The sequence below is a fragment of the Microtus oregoni genome, unplaced genomic scaffold, assembly GCF_018167655.1.
Source record: "Microtus oregoni isolate MIOR12 unplaced genomic scaffold, Mior012 000011F_ref0000422, whole genome shotgun sequence".
Lineage (NCBI taxonomy): Eukaryota > Metazoa > Chordata > Mammalia > Rodentia > Cricetidae > Microtus > Microtus oregoni.
Genome location: NW_024543070.1, coordinates 7,711,845 through 7,730,370, shown reverse-complemented (window position 1 = coordinate 7,730,370; position 18,526 = coordinate 7,711,845). Strand labels below are relative to the sequence as shown.

The 18,526-nt window shown below is 44.0% G+C and overlaps 1 protein-coding gene across 6 annotated transcripts in view; it reads right to left on the bottom strand.

The window, feature by feature from the left end:
- Positions 1-18,526, bottom strand: part of Sema6a (semaphorin 6A) — a 122,529-nt gene that overhangs the window by 15,228 nt on the left and 88,775 nt on the right. For 3 of the 6 annotated variants that reach the window (XM_041659932.1, XM_041659933.1, XM_041659934.1), the window contains exons 13-19: positions 17,625-17,801; positions 17,163-17,303; positions 16,993-17,073; positions 14,862-14,920; positions 12,233-12,253; positions 12,070-12,120; positions 6,768-6,932 (exon numbers count right to left, since the gene is read on the bottom strand). In XM_041659932.1, coding sequence (XP_041515866.1) covers positions 6,768-6,932; positions 12,070-12,120; positions 12,233-12,253; positions 14,862-14,920; positions 16,993-17,073; positions 17,163-17,303; positions 17,625-17,801 — 695 coding nt within the window. The remainder of the gene's footprint in view (positions 1-6,767; positions 6,933-12,069; positions 12,121-12,232; positions 12,254-14,861; positions 14,921-16,992; positions 17,074-17,162; positions 17,304-17,624; positions 17,802-18,526) is intronic. The other 3 variants (XM_041659936.1, XM_041659935.1, XM_041659937.1) reach the window with 3 other exon arrangements.

Here is an 18,526-nt window from a genome sequence, read left to right as displayed (position 1 = left end):
ATATTTATACTCCTTAGCTTTTTTTGACAACTTGACATAAGTTAGAGTCACCTGGGAAGAGAGAAGCTCAATTGAAGAACCACTCCCATTCGATTGGTCAGTGAGTAGGGCCACCCTTGGGCAGGTGGTCCTGGCTTATATAGAAACGGCAGCCATGAGGAGAAAGCCAGTAAGCACCATTCCTCATGGTTCCTGCCTCTGCTCCTGCTGTGTTCCTGCCTTGACTTCCCTCAACATGGACTGTTATTGGGATGTGTAAGCCAAGCGAGGGCTTCTCTCCCCAGGCTGCCTGTGGTCATGGGGTCTATCACAGCAGCAGAAAGCAAACCAGGACTCTGCAGCTGTTACCTTCAGACACAGAGTGATGCTTTGGAGAAAGTACATCGCATGAGGTGTCCAGGATAAGCCAATCGGGTTCAGGTAGAAAAAGTAGATAAGATACTTGGCTAAATATAAACCTAGATAAACAGTGGTGCTTTGAGAGAAAAGTATGTCTCTTGCGATATTTGTTCCATGCTTACACTAGAAGCATCGATTTTATCTATTTGAAAAATAGTATTTAAGTATATTTGAAATTCAAATTTATCTGAGCATGTTGTATTTTACCAAGCGACCCTCCTTTTCTACTTTCTAACAATGTATTTCCAAGGCTCTAAGACTTGAATTTCTAAAATGGTTGTTGTTGTTGTGTGTGTGTGTGTACACATGCTGGTGCCACAGCATGCACACACAGGTCAGGGGACAATTTGTGATTGCCAGTTCTCTCTTTCCATCCTGTGGGGTCCCTGAGATCATACTCGGGTCCTCAGGGATTGACCCACTGAGCTATTTCACGATCTCACAAACACTCCTGATACAGACTTGAAAGGTTTGGAGGTTAGAACAGCTTGACGGAGTTATATAAAATGGTATTAAATCTTTATGGGGCAGACACAGCACAACTTACAGTCAGAAATGCTAGTCTTTTAAGAGTTTCCTTTTCCTCTCCCCACCAGTAGTGGCTTGTGTAGCATTTTCCCATGAACAGGGCAGGATGCCTTCCTTCTAACGCCCCAGAGAGGAAGAAACGAATGCTGCTCAAAGGCCAGCCTGCCTTCTCAATCGCCTTGCTCTGAGCATCATGTTTTTCTTATTTTGAACTTCAGATTGCCAAGTGGAGGGAAGGGCCTCTTGCGCCTCCCACCACCGGACCCACAAGACAGCAGCCTTTTCTCAGGAAGTTTCCTGGAGACCAGTCATGCTCCACAATCACATCTGAAGATGACTGTAATGCTATGGGAAAACTGTAAAGCTTGGTTTGAAACGTTTCAGAGGACGCTCCCGCTAGTCAAGAAGTCAGTGTTTACAACATTTTAGACAGAAATCCTGTAGCTGACGTTCCCATTTCCTCCTTCCCTGCTTTGGTGATCTGTTACTGCTACGATATTGGCATGGAAGGAAAACGGGCTGGGCCACAGCATCCATGGGAGTGCCACGCCCTTGCTGTTTGCAGTCAGGGCCCGTAGCTGTTACCAGAGTTGACTGTGTATGTCTTGATCTGGCTCCTAGAGGCCACGTAGGCCTTTCGTCACTTTGTTCCTACTTGCGCTTCGTATGTCTAGCAGCTGGGTCTGCCTTCGACAGCAGGTGAATGTGTCTGTCTCGCTCAGCCCAGAGGAAACCTCGATGGCACCCAAAACTGCACTACAGAATCAGTGATTAATTTTTCCTAAGGCACCCCAGAAAACATTTTTGTTAAGGGTGTTACGGAAGAAAGAGCATAAAACATCTGGCTTTACAAGAAGAGGCCTTTGTTTTCTCACATATTACTATCACAAGGAACAATGTATATAATTTGATAACAGCCAAGAAATTATTTTTCTTCTTGGGAAAATAGGCATGCTTCAGAATACCAAATCGGGTAAGTTTTAAGCACTGACGAGTAATACAATTATAACTGGCCCTGTGCTCAGTGGTTCAGTGTACGAATCCAGGTACATGGATTCCTCAGTCTGTTGGTACCGCGGGGCCTGGTTCTAAAGGTCTGGGACTCACAGCGTGAGTGGAAGGAAAGGGAAGAAGGGTCAGTGTATGTATTTTCAGGACGGGGATACATGTGACAGCCCTGAAGAAGCAGAAGTGGCTGGAGGTAAACTTTCTCTCAGGCCACAGTGTGGATAAAAACTGCTGCCTTCCAGTCTAGGGAACTCACTAGACTGATGGAGAAAAAAAAATCATGACAGACTACAGAGGCAAATTTCCTTATAGCCAAAATCCATCTGTCTTTAAATACGTTCTCTTTCCCAACCTCAAAGCTTGGTTTTGGGACAGAAATGAGAGGACAACAAGATTGTTGATTTTAACACTGACTCTCGTTCACTTGGCTTTGAAGTACCCTGACAACTCAGGGCTTGGAAGCCTCCTTCCAAGTACCAAGGGTGGTGTTCTTGGTAGTAGTTTCATACTTACTGGACTCTTACAGTCCCTCTTGGCCAGCATAACCCAAACTTTAGTAGGTCAGGGACCAGGTCTACAGCTCCAGCCACACCGGCAAGTCTCACCATATGACAGACTTAGTAGTATATCTATGACGTCTATTTCTCCTTCCTTAACATTTGCTTTAAATTAGCTTTAACAACATATTTCACATGGAAAATTTACATAACTGTTATGTATTTATAAGATGACTATCACTTTTCATGGACAGAAAGTCAACTTAAAATTATTAACCAAAATATTCATTCTAGTTAAGTTCAGCTGCAAGATAAGCTCCATTCTAAAGCCTGTTGTACACTCTTGGCTATTTAGGGATGTCCACAGGTTTAGGATACTATTGATGACAAAGCACCAAGTGGAGACTATTCTCTGACATAAGAAAGAGAGGGCACAAATTCCCCCTATACCACCATTCCTGAAGGCCACAATGTCCCCGCGTCACCTAAAGCACCCACATTCCATGTAAGGTGCCACATATCCCACTTGGAGGCAATGCTTTCAAAGGTTATTATGATTATGATGCATTAATAAAATAAGAAATTGGCAATAAAGAGAATTATTGACAAATTCTAATCATAAAGCTGCATTCAGGATGGGCATAAAAACAAGGGCAATCCCCTCACCATCCCAATAGACTTCACAAGTCTTACTAGACACTTAGTTCCCAAACTATTTACATACTGACTAAAATACTGTCTACGGCTACTATTCATTTTATCTTAATTTAAATGCTGCTTGTACTCCTTCCCCGGTCTACAGTGACCAGTGACCATCTCTTTTGGACTAAGCGTGACCAGGTGGTAGCATCACACTCTCTCAGCTTCCTGAAAGGGAGAAGCACGCAACGATGCTGAGATTTCTCACCACACAAGAACATCTACTTTCCTGGATACCATCTCATCTGCTTTCCGAGGACTCATAAGAAAAGCACAGTGAAGTCTGAAGAGGGGGCGTTCTCTCCTGCTCATAAGTTCACTCGTATCTGCCAAGAGCAGGCTTGGGGCTGACATTCCTATCTGTGGCCCTCCGTAGCCCCGGCAGCTTTGCACCTGCCCAGCTGCCTGCTGTATCTTTTAGCTCTCTTGGGAATCCAGTTTTATACCACTCCTAATTTCAGTAGGAGAAAGGGGATACAACAGTGGCCATTCTCCTCCCCCAAGTTTATCTAATTTAAAAAAAGAAAGTTCTTACTTCTTTTGTGGTGGGGAGGCGTGGTGGAGAGTAAACAGACCTAAAAATAAGTTGGGTTCCTTCTTTTATTTCTATGTAATCAGAGCCCCTTTGAAACTACCCATTACCACTGCAATGGTTATTGGGTGAATACATAACATATATTTTTAGATGTGGTAAAACCAAGAAAGAAACAGTCAGGCTGCATCTAATTTATCAAATTGGTGATTGAGAGGCCGGCCTGAGAGACTCCAGATATCTAAGGACCCAGAGATAAAACAACGGTTGGTTGTGAATCCAGGGCTTGGAAAATATCAGGCATTTTTAAAGAAAAGAACCAAGTCAAGAGACATTAGACGAGGCCAGTAGGGTAATGAAAAGCAAGGCCAGTTACCGAGAGAGAAAATGACTTCATTTTCTATGCTAATGGATCATTGTGCTTCGCAGGTTTTCCGCTCACACTTTGTTAGTGGGATGGTATATCCACACAGCTCCTGGATGTCACTCACAGTATAGAAGGAAAGAACCTTGGAACATTCCACAGGGGGGGCTGGGGGGCAGGCAGAGGGCTTGGGTCTGCTATTCCGAAAGGGGAGGCTAAGAGCAATGGTAGCAGAAGGGGGTTAGACCGCAAGGTGAGGACAGGGCTGTGACAGAGGAGCGGGATGCACAGGGTTAAACCAAGACCAAAGACGTGACAAGGAAAGGAAAGAAAAAGCAGCAAGCATACTCTGGAAATGTGTTTGGGAGGGTGGGGTGAGCAAAGAATGGGCTTGGCCCGGGGTCAGTCAGTGGCTGTGCAGAGCTAAGCCAGTGGGCTCGCCCTGCTCACTGACGCTTTCTCGCTGGCTCCAATAAAAGGGCCCTGGGCACTTGACTCCTCCTCAGATGCTGGTCAGTGGACACGGTTTCTGCCCCGTGGAGAAATGTGAAGCATGGTGGAAACAATTCCAGAGTATCTGACTGCGAAAGCTGGAGCACACATGGGCCACATTCCCATGAGACAGTCAGCCCAGTGAAGAGCGCCCGCAGAGGCCCTCAGGAAACCCAGACGAGTACAGCATCCCAGCGGATGCTGAACACAAGGATGCGACGTCATTGAAGCGCTCACATCAGGAGATGAAAGGAAGGCGGGAAGACCACAGGTTGGGTCAGGCTGAGGGACATCGTAGTGATTCAGAGAAGGGACAGGACTTTTCCAACAGAGAAACATCGTCACCAAGTCACGCCACACAGTGCTTGGCCAAACAGAACGGAAGTTGGAAACAAATCATGAACAGCAAACAGAATGGTCATTCAGAGAAAAAGGGGAGAATCGAAACAAAAAAAAAGAAACAGAAAAATCATAAAAATCATGGTACAGGGAACATTAAGCTCTGTCATTTCAGTTTCTGCATAACAACTCATTGGCATTGCCCCGTCAATCATAGACCGCAGCTGTCCAAGATCAAACTCAGGTTTGATGGGGCAAGGCAAGGAGGTTGGTCATAGCACAAGAACAGCAACTGTGTTAAACACCCATGCAATCGCCTCTGCCACCATTGTCTGACACTCTGCAGGCTGCTTCCAGCTTCATTGGCATTTAGAATAAGACTCGGGAGAGTGAGCAATGCCGAGTTTTAAAACAATCTGTCAAAGTGCTAATTGGACTCCTTCAGAGCCTCCATTCCTTAGGGGAGTTGACGAATAAAGAAAGCCCATGCTGACCCTCTAAGGGAAGAGCAGAGAAAATGACCGCAACCCAGGCCTGACCAGAAAGACTTCTTTCTAGTATAGCAGGTAAAAACTGGGCAAGTAAGTTGTCCCCTACTTGAGACTACAGTCAGGGATGACGTAGTATTTGAGGTCTGAAGCCACACACAAATAATAGCACAAGCTGGGGCCTGTGGCGTGTTGGGCCGCTTTCCCTTCACTGAGTACTTTCTTAGGCTGGTAAGGACAGATCCCTCTAACTTAAAGAGGCCGAAGAGACAAAGCCAGCTTTGTTCTTTAAATAGATTTGAGGCGGGACAGATGAAGAAACGGAAGTCTATAGAATAATAAAAGCAGCAAGGAAGAACAGGATAAAAGGGCCATCTTTACCATTTGGGCTCAGGAACTAGGGCAAGAGAGTGCACGGTGCTTACAGGATAAAAGCAGATTAAATATATATAAAGAATTAGCATGGGAGTCTGTCCAGAAAGGAATACACCCAAAGTGGGGAAATCTGAATGCCAAAAACTGCAGGAGAAGGCATGACCCAGATGGTCCTCCAAGGGTCCCCATGAACTCCTTGACCCTCAAAACTCTAACTCCAACTTGGATGGAACTCTTGAAAACACACAGAAGCAAACAGTTCTGAATGGGGGTAGGGAGATGGCTCAGCAACATAACTGGGCTTTTGAGCTTTGATTTACAAGTCTGTTCTGGGGATAAGCAAAGGTCTCTCTGATTGCAGCTGCAGCTGAGGTAGGATGCGTTAGCAGAAGCAGCAGCTAGGGAAGCCATGCTATTTCCTGTCTGGAGGCCAGCACAGAGAGCAAAGGCGAATTCAGGACAGTTCACAGGTGGAGTCTCCTCCGTATAGCGAGGCTGCCTTTGCAGAGCCATTCTGCTTGATTCAATAACAAATTTTTGTTGCAGTTCTTGTCCTCCAAGGGTGGTTATAGTAGTCTGAGCACCACAGGCCTGTTTAGAGTCAGCTCCGTGAGAGAGGGGACAGAGTTAGAGAAGGGAAAAGACCTCGCCCTTATTCCTCAAATCACTGGCTTTTATTTCCATGGCTTCCACTTGCCAAGCCATTAGAGTAGGGAAAGAGGGTCAAAAAATGCATAGCATCAAACTAGTAGGAGTTCAGAGGAGTGGCAAGGGATCCGAGGAGCAAGCATTCGCTCTGGGTCAGCCTATGCCTCTTCTGGAGTGGAAGACCTGAGGATGTGCTATCTGTGTGGCTTCTCCCTACGTCAGGGGACAACTGGGGACTGAGCCTGGCTCAAGGGTTGCAGTCTTTTCTGAGATGCTTTCAATGGAGGGACACAGAAAGTTCCAAACACCACTAGGATTTGGCTGGAAGCAGGTGCACAGTCCTCCCCTTTCCCCCACCCCTCTCCCCCCCAGAGGAAGAGGTACTTCCAAGGCCTTACCCTTCTTGTCCTGGTGGTTATGTGAGGACACAGCCCCCAAAGGGTCTGTGCTGCCAGGTGCCTCGAGCAGGTCGTTCCAGTCCAGCATGCCTCCCCTAGACTCATACCCCTCTCGGGATGCCGAATCTGACGTGGTGGTGCTGGGCAAGAGGGAACTGGAGTGCCCTGTTTTCATCACAAATACAGTTAGGGAGACATCACTGCACACTGCATTCCCTTTGCTCAGAGGTCAGGAGACAGGACACCGTGATGACCTTGAGGCCAAGGGCACGCCCTAGCAATGGCAAGGCTTGCTGGTAGGGGTGGACTGCTCTGTGCTAGGCAGAAGATCCTATGAACCTGCAGTTAAAGCACAAAAGGCCAAAGACCGTCTCCGCCACAAGCTTACCCTGTCCTTTACTACACGATAGGGACAGTGACCCCTCCCAGCCTTGGGAAGATAAAATAGCACAATAGTGAAAGTGTCACAGTGCCTGATCCATAAATGCTCAAGACATACTAGTGTCCTTCCCTAGAAGGCTTCCTACAGCAGCATGAAAGACACTCCAGGAACATGGTTTGTGACTGATATGGCACCGGCGATAGTGGACGGCCTTTCCCATTACAGGTAACTTAGGCGATCTCAAGCCCTTCCCAGCAAGGCTCCACAGTGCATCTAGTGTTCAGTTTCAGCTCAACCTCATGGGCATTCCCCATTCTGGGAGATGCTCTCTCCCCTAAGGGATCCACTCCCATGCCTTTGGCATGGAAGCCGCCTCCTCTGCTTGTTGTTATGGACGCACCTTCTGCATCTAAAACTGGTTTCTGAGTTTCATAACTTAGTTTTATAACTCAGACTGTTTTTGTGGCCTCACTGATGAGAAGGTTAAACTAGAAAAAGGTAGATTTCGATCTTGGATGTGGCCCAGCATCAGAGAGTACCAGAAGACAGGAGTGACTGGGAGTCATGGCAGACACCCTAGATATTTCCTGTGAGCGCATTTAGAAGTTCACTCTCCATCTTGCCGCAAGATAAAAGTGCAGATTGTATCGGATCCTTTCAGCTGTCAAAATGATTTAAAGGAGCCTGATTAGCCATCCTCTCTGGTAGAAATAAAATACAGCCTCTTTGAGATTTCTGAGTGCATGATAAAGCCATCTTGAGCACTTTTTAGAGAGATCACTGAGCGCCATCTTCATATCTGTAATCTCAACACTTGGGAGGCTGAGGCAGGAGACTTGCTCTGAGCTTGGGACCAGTCAAAGCTATATAGAATAAGTTCCAGGTAAGCCTGAGAAAGAAGTCAAAAGAGCTACTGCATGTGTGTTATTGGTGTCTTTGGCACAAAGCAGAATAGACTCAGGATAATTCTAATAATTCTAACCTCAGGATATGATCACCTTACATATGATAAATAAAATAACTGGCCACCAGAAAGACAGATCCTACTGACAAATGCATCCCATTTCTCTCTATTCTTTTAATCTGCAGTTACTATTAGAAGTTGGAGTCCCAGGCCGGAGATGTTAAGATTACGAATTTAAAACAATGTATTTTAAAAATAGCATTAATCTTGAACCTCTGCTGCTGGGGAAAAGCTAAGCCAGGGGAAGAGGTTCGTATAAGCAACAATTTCTTTGGACGCACCGCACCTGAATGCTGCTATAAGGCTTTGGTAACATTTAAAAAGCCTCTTCTCAGAGCAGAACCTGGATGGTTCTCACATAGCTCGCCACATCTGTTTTGTTGAAAATAGTCTGCTTCGCAGCCCACCGCTAAAAATATGCTCACTTAAGACTCAGGGAATGTTTGATTTTTCTAGACGTTGTGTTTCTGAGTTCTGCATTGTATCTGATGCTGAGAAGAGGACAGGATCGAGAAAATCAGCCTGAGAAATGGGGGGGGGGGGGGGGAAGAATTTCCTTCCTGCTTACCTTGGCGTCTAAAACATGTTTATTTCCACACCCGAATTCATGACTACATAAAGACAAAAGAATATGGGCCAGCCGAAATTACAACTCGGCACCCAATATTGGAAGATAAATTGAAATGGCTTTGTACGTGGGTAGGGAAGTGGAGGTGGAGGTGATGGTGGTGATGTGTGTGGTGGTGGTGGTGGGGGAGGGGAGGTTGTGCTCCCCTCCAAGTAGCAAGAATTTCTTCTACCTGAATTGATAGGCGTTTTGAGCACTTTCGATTTAGCTGTGTTCAAGGGGCACTTTTATGGTAATGCCATAAGTATGGTTTAGTGAGAACATTTCTTAATATGGTAATCTAGGGGAAAGAGATGCCTAAGGGACACATTTGCTGTAGAAAAATTTCCTGGACCATATGCTACAGATACATGGAAAACTCATTGGTGATGGAAAGCTAGGGCTAGGAGGGGAAATTAATGTGGACCAGATGGTAGTTAGGTAGGAAAATGCTTTACACAAATATGAGAAATCAGCCTCTTCGTATCTCTGAAGTGTTAGTCGGATACACACCACATCTCGAGTCTCTGTATGTAAATCTAGAGAAACTATGCATCTGATTTAAAAAAAAAAAGCTCTGCAATCTTTTAAACTTGTGCTTAAGGACAGAAAGCACGGACTGGTGATGAATCGAACAAAGAGCAAATACCTGGGCCTCAAGAAGTTGAGAGCTGCCAGGTGAGAGTGTGGAGAACAGCAGGCTCTATGAGCGAGCGAGGTGAATATTCTTAGGATTCTCCATGCTTAAATGCAGCGGCTGGGAAGCCATGGATGGTCTTTCTCACAGCTTGATTTGACAGGCTATATGATATGCACTGTCTATGAGACGCCATGACCAGAATGACTTGTGGATATGGTATTGCATGTCAATAGATTTGCTGTAATCATGCAGCCCAATAGGAGAGGTCACGTGTAATCAATGGGACAGAACATATGCTCTGATAGTCTTCAAAGACACAAAAAAACTATAGCTATATTCAAAAAGTTAATTTTCATGCATCATGTCGTTTCTCTATATCTACAAATCTCTGTGATTCTAGAGGTTAGAGGCTCTTCCCGGTTAACAATGATTGTAGCCGATTAGACATAAAAGAGACACTAATTCAATACAGAGAGGTAGAGAGAGAGAAAACAGGACCCAATTCACTAAAGGGGTTCTTGCATATGTGAGCAGTGTTGCCTACAGCATTAGCCAACAGAAAACTTGCACAGTGCGCTAAAATGACCCCTTTACCTGAGAAAGAAAATCTCTTTGTGGTTTGTTCTGTGGGTCTAACTCAGTCAGGAAGTGCATGGCGCACAGAGGCTACAACAACTAACTGTGCAGGTGCATTCTGGACTGGCTCCCTTGTCTGTATTCATGCCCAGAAAGGTAGCCATTTGGTCCTTCCTCTGAGGTTACAAATCCGGCACCTGATCCATTGGCTGGCATATAGCTGTCGCTCAACGAAGAGTTGTTGGGTGAATTAATTAAATATTTTCCTAGTTAATGCCAAGATAGTCATCAGTTATGAGAATCTGCAAGTACTGTCTAGAGTACCACTCTTTTTTTTTCTTTTAAAAAATGTGATTTCCCTCCTTTGAAAGCCTCTCTTTAGGCCCTCTTGGTAATTTCCTGACCTCTGTGGTGGATCATCACTCATCTTGATGGTCAATTAGCCACGTCTCCACTGCATACTGAGTAGCTACCTGCAAGGGGCAGGGTCATAAGCTACAGGGAAAGCGCCACTCTTCTTTGCTTCCTTACAGAAGTTCAAAAGTTCACAACGACCGGGCGTTACCCTTGAAAGTCTTAATTTTTCCATTAATATACGGAAAAATTAATAAATGCCTGTTCTTTGAGGGGGAACTGAAAAATCCACTTGCTTGAAGAATGATTATTTTGCCCATAAAGAGCATCCCAGAGCTCAATTATATGTTTGAAGAATTCCCCGGGAGTTAAAATTGGTCTTGAACAACTGATGAATGCCAGGAGGTTGCTGGCTCAGTTGGTTTCAAGGTTTGGATTTCTCGACATCTGATAAAATTTCTTCAGCTGTAGGCAACGATGGTGAAGTCTGACATTGCAAAGGAACAGGTGCTAAGTGGTTGCCTCCCTGAAGGTTAAGGTTAAGCTAGATGACATTTGCCTTTTGAGCAATTTTTTCCTGGTCTGTGTTGTTCAATATTCTGGTTTGAATCATAGATGAGAGAATGTCAAAGGTGGAGAAATCCAGCGGCCTTGTCTGTTCCCTCCTGTTTCACCTCATGAAGGGGATGGCCAGGGGGAGTGTATTGCACAACTCTGGCTTTTAAGACAGCCTTGAAGACTTCACTAAGCCTTCTGGTTTATGCTACTCGGTCTCATGGATTAAAAATTTACACAGCGATTGAGCACATCTGTAGACACCTTGAATTCTTCTTTGCATCCTAAATCTTGTGTTTTTCTTCTTTTCATCTTTCCCTCCATTTTAACCTACTCTTATACTTAAAGACTGACCCTTAATTACTCCTACATTGTATATCTCAAACACACATAAAAGCTACAAACTGTTGAACTCATGGTGCAAAGTCAAATGCAAAAGCTTAAATTTGATACCATAGAGATGTTTTCAGCTTATGTTTTGAAAAACACATTCAATCATTTATTTTGAAAAACAAAGAGGGAACAGCTGCATTTAGGCTTGCATGTGCAGAAGTGCGGACACTTCCTGACCTCCCACCAGCGCCTGAATGTTTCAGGCAGAGGACAATGGGAGAAATCCTGTTTGGACATCACGCCTACAGCCTCACACTTCCTCACATATGTTCTGGAAACAAAACCTCACTGAAAATTGTGGTCAAGCAAATATCCAAACTCATTCTGAGTTTAAGTTTTGTTGGTCGATTTCATGCTATACTGCACAGGTTCACCTCCAAAGACCCTGGTGTCTGTGCCCTATATGGGAATTCCCCTATGGGGGAAGGTTATCCTAACAGCCAAGATTGGGGAGATGGTATTGAGGGGCTACCGTTTATGAGTTGGAGTCCCTGTTATATATCTTGAATCTCCTTATACACAAGCATATTTAAGAAGAAGAAATCTCTTTTCACTTGAGAATCCATTAGATGTATTTACCAAATTCTTGAATGTTTCATATTCTGTGGATTCAATATATAAGATTTGTTCTCCCTCATCAATCATCCCATATAGGCAGAGTGATTTTTTTTTTAAGATTAGGGAAATCTAGAAATAAGTTTAGTGAATTGGAGCCCTGAAGTAACAAAGAATCTGGTCTATGATTAGGAATGAAAACTACAAACTACCAAAGGATGAGTAACTTTAAGTATTAATATTGATATGTATAGATAGATATATCAATAAACTGACCATACACTGTGTTGAAAGACATTTCATAATCTGGTAGAGGAGTTGAAATGTCTATAAAAAATGAGGATAAAAATTAATTAAAAATATATGGCTTAAAATACTCAGGTGAATTAGTGCAAAGTTTTCCATGGACATAAAATTATGACAGTAGCATCTTCCTTACCATTCAGGGCCACGAAGGAATCTGAAAGACAAAAGAAGGGAGGTGGTTACTTAACCACACATTCTTAGTGACTTACACAGTGAGGGGGGATGAGCTAATGGGAGCTAGGCCAATGGGGAAGCCCTAACACTGGAAACTATTCCGCTTCCTGCTTGTAACCTAATCTGCTTCCTGCTCAGTTCAATGTTCTATCTCTCCACATCTCTTCCACTGGCGTGTGTCCCCAAAGTCATTGCTAACTCAAGGCTTAGGAGAAGAAATGGTCACTGCAATGATTATATGAGAGTCAGGAAGCCATGCTCAACTTGGTACAAAAATGCATGGCTGTGGATAAAGTAACCAGGCCACATCTGTAAGGAAGAACTTTTCTTCGTGCTCTGTGTGCTTTCACCCCCATGAATGGACTGAGAGAACTGTTCAGTATCATAATCCATAATGTTCTTAACTCATTGGCAGTTTTAGTGAGGAAATTAAAAATCCAAACACACACATGTGGGAGGCCACATAAGTAGGTTTGTGTGCTGAAGTCTAGGTCAGATTACTGGTTCAACAGGGACCCTCGGTGGCTTTTCTCAAAGTCCTGTCAAATTCAGTGCAGCAATTATACCAACACCCTCTGAATACACACACACACACACACACACACACACACACACACACACGTATGTGTGATAGAAGTAGTTCCTGTTCTGGTGGGAGCAGGCAGAGGGGAGAAGGCCTCAGGACTGCGGGCAGATAGAGGCATAGTCTCACCTTCTGTCCTGAGTGGGGTAAAGGACATGAAGGAAATAGGCTTTACAGCTGGCCTTGGGCATTAAACTACATCACTAAATCGGAACTTTCTACTTTACATATGCTTGTTCTCTTAGGTTACTCTGCCTGAGAACATAGATATGTATTAAGCACACACTAGTAATCCATCAGCATCTCCTTTGTATATTTCCTGATTCAAGCCAAATCTATCTTCCTATTTTTCTACAGAGACTTATACTACCAGATAACAAAAATGTGACAAAAATATCTTCTAAAGCTAACTTAAGTATCTGTAATATCTCCTACCCTTCCCCCAAACACCCTCTCTTTCCAAAACTTTAACTACAAGGCACATGATAATTAAGATACAATGATTGCACTTCAAACCCTTTTACTGATGCAGGTGAATAATTGCATACATGGCACAGATGTTTGGGTGATAATAATCTCCTACAACAATTTTGATGCATAAGCATTTCATGAGAAGGTATGAAAAATGAAAACGTTGGCCACATATTGTACTAATAATTCAAATTACGTAGGGTCAAGAACTTGCAGGTAAGGCTGATTATTGTCCTCTTTATTTGATTATTCTATATGTCTTACAAAAGCATATGATAGAAAGTTGAATGATAACCTAGTCTGAAATTTTGGTTCTTATGACTTAGAATTATATCCATGGGCTTTGTTATAGAGTCAAATGCTATTAGTCACCCAGTTTGGCTCCCTTAAGAGCCGTTTTTCAGTGCCCTTTTGATTTCAGATTCCATAAAATTCTGCACAGGGGACTTCTTCAAAAAATTCACCAACCAGGTGATTCTCCTTTAAGATGCCCACACCTACATTTTCAGATCTGTCTTAGCTTCTTCCTGAATGCCTTGCTTTCTCTTAACCCCAGTGCTTAGATGCTGTGTTAAAGACTCTTAATAAATTCTAACTCTGCCTTTTAAAAAAAGGTAACAAGCCAAACATGCTTTTGCTAAGAGCATAGCATTATTACTTAAGTTCACAACACTAAACCATTTTCAGGAAAATCTTGATATTGCTTAGATCATAAAACAACTAGACAGCATTCTGGGATCTCTTCTAGAAGGTTCTAAGTAGAATGTTGCCACTTAATAGTATGTGACATGAACTCTGAGAATGATGTAGATCAATTTCTATAAAGAGGACATTTAGAATTGCTTTATGCTCATGGGTTAATTTATGTTTGTTCCTATTTCAAATGGTTTCATATATATATATATAAAGTATATACATAAATCAAATTTTGAAAATTAATTACTTTCATTGGCGAATATGTTAAAGAACACGAAGACAGTTGCACTCAGGAAGCTAGAGTACCATGATTAGGCTTTTGATTATTTGGCTAACATGTGGTGTAACAGCACATTATGAAACACAACAAAACTGTCATTTTTGTAATGGGAACACTGCCATAACTTACTGCTTTGCTATGATTAATATCCTCTAGGATGATATGTTCGACACATTAGAGTTATGGGAGAGTTGTCCACATTTACAGCAATCACCCTGGCAGTGTTGACTTCCACACACACCATTTCCTTCGTTATGTCCAGAGTCATTTGCACTGAGTTCTACATGCGGTGTGATGCTTCTAGACCATCTGATAGCAACTTAAGGTGAGTTTATAAGAATCTTGTTACCTCTGGCCAGGACAACTAACTGATGAGCCCTTTCCCAGCCCCTTCTCACTGACTCTTTCTGTTCCACCCCAAGAATTTATATGAAAATATGCCAAACTCCAGCTCTGTCAAAAGTCACAGAGCGGCCTTCAAAGCCACGCGAATAATGCAGAGTGGGTCATAGGACGTCTTTATCCATAAGCAGACAGAGAGTTAAAGACATTACTTACTGTGACAGTCTCCTAGGCCATCCGTATTGCCACGCTCTATGTCCTGTTCGAAAGTCAGCCTTTTTTAAAAAAAAAAAAAAATTGGGAGAACAAGGAAAAAGAAAAAAATAAACAATGCCATGAGCCGTCACTCAGAAATGAGTCTTCAGTTTCATTTTTTAAAAAAAGTGACCTGTTTGCTAAGTTGAGTGGCCGGTGTGAAAGGAAAAGAAGCCCTCTGCAGCTTATTAAATGAGTTTGATGTGAAACTTTAACAAGAAGCTATGGTAGCAGAGAGTTCAACCCTTGTGCGGGAAGTCAATTAGTGATGGGTTCTTATCCTCCCTCACTCGTGTTCCTTAAGCACTACTTAAACATCCGATAAGTTTCCACTCTAAAGTTCACGCATATAAACAATATGTGAAGTATAGATGGAAGGGTCTGGTCCTTTCCGTGACCTGTTTTACTCTTCTCTGTGCTTTCTTTCCCAAGTCCCTTTTCCCATTCCTTTGCCCACAGAACACATATAACCAGTGTTTACAGGCACGCCTGGCCAGTGAGCACGTGAGAGGGCGGTCCCTGGCTGAGGGCTTGCGTTCTCCCTGTTCTCTCCGATCCTCAGAGCTCCTTTCTTTCCCCTCCATTCCTGGTCTTCACCATTCAGTTTGAAATTTAAAACAAGCACACTAGATTTGTCCACAGAAAGCGTGTCTTTCGGGAGAACTTTGCGCTTCTGTTTCTAAAATGTAATTGAAAATTCTGATCTGTGGCTGCCTCGCAGTGTATCATGAACCCCGTAAGGAAACTGCTTTGAATGTCGCACCTTGATCTAATAATCCGGATTTAGCCTCTAATGTCTTTGGTTATAATGGAAATTAAATTCATCCTCTACGGATAGGGATTTCGTCTCATAATGAAAGCCAGTATCCACCCAGTCCCCAAACCCCCTCTCCCAGCAGAGCCCCACATGTGTTGAGCAGGGCCTGTGGCACCGGAAACCGAAACATGGATGCAGACTTGAAAGGAAGTCTCTGGGAGTTCTGGTAGTCGCTTTAAAAACAGTTCATAGAAATCATGTTACCTCTGGCCAGTTGCTGAATACAGGACAACTAACTGATGAGCCCCTTCCCAGCCCCCTCACTGATTCTTTCTGCTCTACCCCAGAAATTTCATGAAAAGATGCCAAACTCCAACTCTGTCAAAAGTCACAGAGCGGCCTTCAAAGCCACGCTAATAATGCATGGGGGGGGGGTCATCTGCGGCCCCCGGGTTTCCAGGTCGTCTTTTACCATGATCATTAGCTTTGTTCAAGAGAATATTTCTTAAATTATGTGCACGGCAGTCACCAAATTGGCTCTTCTACTTGTTCAGCTATTTTAAAAGCGGAAAAAATGCTTCCAGCTTAGGGAGCTGGGTCTGGGGAGACTCTTTGGCTGCAGGGGAGCGCTGGACTGCCCTGGATAGATACCTCACTTACATTGTCCACAACTTTTCTGAGACATGCTTTGAATAGTTTTTCCAAATGTTGTTTTAGATTTCACCTCTAACGAAGTTAAAAAAAAAAAAAATCACAGGCAGAGCAGAGGAGTTTGATCTAGGGGACCAGTTGGGGAATTGCCAAACATGGACTGTGTGTGTAATGAGCAATGAGATCAAGGTTTGTTCGGCCTAGGAGATAGCTTTATTGGATGAGAGCACCATGCTTGAAGCATGATCACGTGGGTTAACGTATGCTCCGCTGTTTCTTCTCAGCCTCGTCTGGTCAATTAGCAGACTCAGTTTGCCGTGGCTGGACAAACCATCCACTAACCTCATGGTAACCAGCGGCTCCTTTCTCTGCTGTCCTCAAACCAGGATGCTCACGGTGTGCATTTTCATGTACCACTCTCTAGGGAATACTTTTGAAGCCCACTGTGTTCCCTTTTTGTGTTCTTAACCAGTCTAGTCTGGGGGGGATTATCCCATGGGCACTGTGCCATGTACGACCCCGAGTCTCTGAACTGAGTTGGGGATGGAGAAGGCGCCTGTCAGTTCTGTGGCTGAAATTCTCATACACAGAAGTTCCTGACAGTTTGAGGGAACACAGCCAAGCCGACATCTAGCATGAAGAGGGATCAAGGCACTTTGCCTCCCCACACATCAGGCTCCTTACCTGCTGAGGGGTGACAGATGGGCACAGGAACCGCTTTCCTTCACCCACCCACAGTATGGGTCTCTGGAGGCGATGCAGGTTCTGCGGGGATGGGGAAAAGATAACTGTCAGCTACCCAAGATTGCTAACTACTGTGGACTGTCTAGTTGTCAATGAGGTGAAACACGTACTTTTTACATTTGCCATGGCGCTCGCAGCGGCCGAGAGGCACCTTTATCACGCAGGTAGAGAATGCTACATACAGGGAGCCACTTGCTCTGTCGAGCTGCATACCCATAATCCTTTTGTCCTCCACGCCATCATAGCTGCACCTGTTTTGTGAGGCAGGCGGAGACCATTAGTAAACTCTCGGGAAGGATTTCCTTTCTCCTGCACCACCCCTGTATGCCATTTTGGGGCTGACATTCTGACCTCATAATTTAAGATACCTTATGTAGATGCCCTACATGGGCGGCTATAGGATCATAACGTTATTGCCAAGAAAAAACTAATTCTCAGTATTTTCTGGGGTTGGTGTGAAAAGTAACTGGAAACTTCATAAACCAACTTATCTGCCATGGTTTTCCACAGACAGAAAGGTCTACAGTAGCATGACCAATAATCACCAAGCAAGGACCCAAAGTTTGACTCACTTTTCCGGGTTGTAAACATTCATCTCCTCCAGGAAAACGCTGCCATTTAAGAAACCACTGCTTCCTATCCTGGCCAAGAACTTCAAGATGATTCCCTTTTCTGATCCCAGGAAAACCACAGTGTGATTCTGATACGGCCCAGCGGCGTTGTCTACTGCAATTTTGGTCAGGCGGTACCTAAAATAACAGAATCACATTTGGGGGGAGGGGGAAAAAGACTTTTTGTTAGTCTGTCATTAAAGGTCCCCTTTCCACTTCAAACAACTGCGACCCAGCTTTCTAGTAACAACAATGTCATGAAAAATATATGCAAGTAAGTAATGCTCTCCAGCCGTCCTGGCCCTTTGTTTTCATATGTAGCACATTCGGTTAGCTCCAACAGGGAGAAGGAAGTTATGTGTGTGCGGAGGCCAAATTCCATAGTAAATCAATAGCCATAACCATATGCAAGCACTCAGCACCGATCCCTTCCATAGGCAGTAAGGAAAGACTGATGGCGCCAATGGAGGGGACAGGCATAAGAAGTGACTGTGCTTAGCATTCTTTGCTACATCGAGAAGGAAAGCAGTGGATCCCATTCTCCGTGCTTTTCCGAGGAGGTGCAAAGTGTTTGTTAACAAGAGGCAAGATTAGAGAATGTTCTGATTGTACACAGAGGAGGGAAGAGGGCCCTGAAGGCGAAGGACTCTGAACAGCACGAATATCGGGAGCTGCAAGCCAAACCACGGTTGGTAAGGGAACGGAGAAAGACAAGCGCAGAATGAAGTTCTAGTGGGTATCTATCCTCTTTCTAGAAAATTCTTTGGTCATTTCACCTTTCACAGATAATTATTTGTCCTAAGTACCAAGACAGGAACAAAAAAACACCAGTCTTCCTATGAGAAATAGGCCGTGGTTGCTAG